At 34.7% G+C, this 2,315-nt stretch overlaps 1 protein-coding gene across 1 annotated transcript; it reads right to left on the bottom strand.

Annotated features, from left to right (window-relative positions):
• Window positions 1-419: 419 nt before the first annotated feature.
• LOC129310026 (umecyanin-like) lies at window positions 420-2,076 on the bottom strand. The gene is made up of 2 exons (XM_054951833.1): window positions 1,801-2,076; window positions 420-992 (listed from the first exon to the last, which is right to left on the bottom strand). Exons 1-2 carry the CDS (start codon window positions 1,985-1,987, stop codon window positions 628-630), a joined length of 552 nt encoding a protein of 183 aa, XP_054807808.1. The 5' UTR covers window positions 1,988-2,076; the 3' UTR covers window positions 420-627.
• Between the last annotated feature and the right edge of the window lie 239 nt (window positions 2,077-2,315).

Here is a 2,315-nt window from a genome sequence, read left to right as displayed (position 1 = left end):
TAGTTTAATTGCAATTAATTTTTAGTCTAATTATGGGTTGATCCAAGAGCACCTTGAACCATTATTAGTTCAATAATCAATATAATTATTTTTTTTGTACCAATCTATATAATTATTGAAAACATTACTTTTTACCGTCACAAAAACTTAACCTCATTTATTTTGTCTTATATTTTTCGTACGTTTTGTGCCATCATATATAATACATATTTAATTTTATGCATATCATGCAATGCTTTAGAATTGAAAGAAACCTAATAACACGACTTGAAAAAGTCAAAGGTCCTATGAACTTGGCATATGATATACGTTGCTTATTGATTTCTATCCAAATCACTCAAATTCAACGTTGGCTTATTAGTCTATTCAACACAATTATTTTCTAAATGTAATGATAAATGAAAAAGAAAAACTGAAAATTCACCTACTCCACCATCGTATGATATTTTATTCTTCCAAACTCAATATTATATTATTGTACACCAAACAAACTGGTTCAGCAACAACACACTACATCTGAACTATAAAATTATTCGAAGTAGCAAACAAATTAAATTCCACCAATGCAAAATGAACCCATCAAATGCAGAAAATGAAACGAAGCCTCCCCTATAATCATGACTATAACTAGAAATGAAGGAGCAAGTTCAGACAAATAGTTGCGAGAAGAAGAGAGAAAGCAATGGCCAAAGAGGTAGCTGAGGATGGCGGCGGAGATTCTCCGCCTGGGGTTGACGGAGGTGATGATCCAGGAGATCCGGCAACGGGCGGTGAAGGGGAGGAAGAAGAGTCTGTGACATTAATGCTTAGCTTTTGACCGCTGTTACAGTGACCTGAGAAAGTACAAGCAAAGTAAAATTCCCCGGTTCGGTTCAGAGTCACTCTAGCCGGTCCAGTGGCAATCAAGTCAATAGGGTCATTCACGTTGCAACTATCAAAGTTGGCTTGAGTTAGTATGGCCACGTCGTGCCGTTGTGTGGCGAAATCGAACACTACAAAAACAAAAAGAGAGCAAGAGGAGAAGAAGGAATTAATGGATGCTCGTCTCTATTAGAATTTTTTAATTGGTGTGTATACATATAAATAGACTTGGACACTTAATCTTAACCTAAAACTTTAAAATAACGAGTTTTAAAGGTTTTTTTTTTTTTGGTTAGCCTAATTCTATTTAGCATAGTACCTTTTTGCATGCCCACTCCAAATCAAATCCACTTACACCTGACATTCTACATGTAGGAAATAATTTATTTTCTTTTTCTATATATGTTTAGCGACAAATCTAGAACATGACACATCGGGGGCCAAAATGAAAAACTCATGAAAGTGGGGGGAGGGGGAATTAGTTTTCTCATTTTTTCCAAGTAAAAATCAAGAAAATTTATCCAAAAATTTGTGACATGGTTGCTTGCCCCCCGATCCATCCCTGTATATGTTGTCAAAAGACAACAATAGAACTCTCCAAATTTTATTTTCAAGTCATCACTTTCAATATATTTTACTAAAATTAAAGAAAACTTTAAAATTCATTAACTCTATATAAAAAGTTAACAAGTTCACAACCATACCCTTATTAAACATACATACTTTAATAATATATTTTTTCTCCAACATTTAATGGAGGATAGAAGCAGAAATTTGATAAAGAATTAATGATATGACTTATAAATAAGAGTAAAGAATCTTCTTTCCCTACTTTATAGGGAGCATAGCCGTAAGTTTTTATGCAATAAATGGGGCAGGATCTATTTTGCAAGAGAGAGATTTAAAAGATGAGCTTTGATCTCCATCTTCGTGATATACCTAGAACGTCGTTGACGTTGAATGTCAAATCTGCTGCCCAGCTGGAATAGAACGAAGCTCCACCAGAAGGATTATTTGTCCACCCTGTGTTGCCACCGACTGTGAAATCTTCGGCTTCTATGCTGTGAAAGATTGCTGCAAAAGCAGCCACAACAAGAATCGCCGGCACGTTCGCCAACTTGGCCATCTCAACCTGATGATGATATTATGTGATCTCAGGTCGTCCGGTGGCTCTATTGATTTCTGTTCTATACACTCTTTGATTGATGTTTTAGCTTGAAAGGACAACTTGCCTTGTGTTGAATATATAAGCACGGCCTTTGAAAGTGTATTTTAATGTTAATTTATGTAACAAAGTTGTAGGTGAGGTCAGCAGATTGAAATGGTCTTAAAATGCTGTATTTTATGTCAGGCTAATTCCAACCAAACGCTAATGACACAAAAATAAATACATTAATAATACATTGATGATTTCATCATGCATGTATGTATAATATATATACATGATTAACCAA

The sequence above is a fragment of the Prosopis cineraria genome, unplaced genomic scaffold (assembly GCF_029017545.1).
Source record: "Prosopis cineraria cultivar Desert tree isolate PC_DT_omini unplaced genomic scaffold, ASM2901754v1 PC4, whole genome shotgun sequence".
Taxonomy (NCBI): domain Eukaryota; kingdom Viridiplantae; phylum Streptophyta; class Magnoliopsida; order Fabales; family Fabaceae; genus Prosopis; species Prosopis cineraria.
This window is presented reverse-complemented; position numbering and strand designations above follow the sequence as displayed.

What these genes read in the sequence shown, in the direction of transcription:
- LOC129310026 (XM_054951833.1), bottom strand. Translation starts at nt 1,987, where the DNA reads ATGGCCAAGTTGGCGAACGTGCCGGCGATTCTTGTTGTGGCTGCTTTT. An exon ending in CAACGTCAACGACGTTCTAG is followed by an intron (nt 993 to 1,800) that starts GTATATCACGAA and finishes TTGTTTTTGTAG; the next exon opens with TGTTCGATTTCGCCACACAA.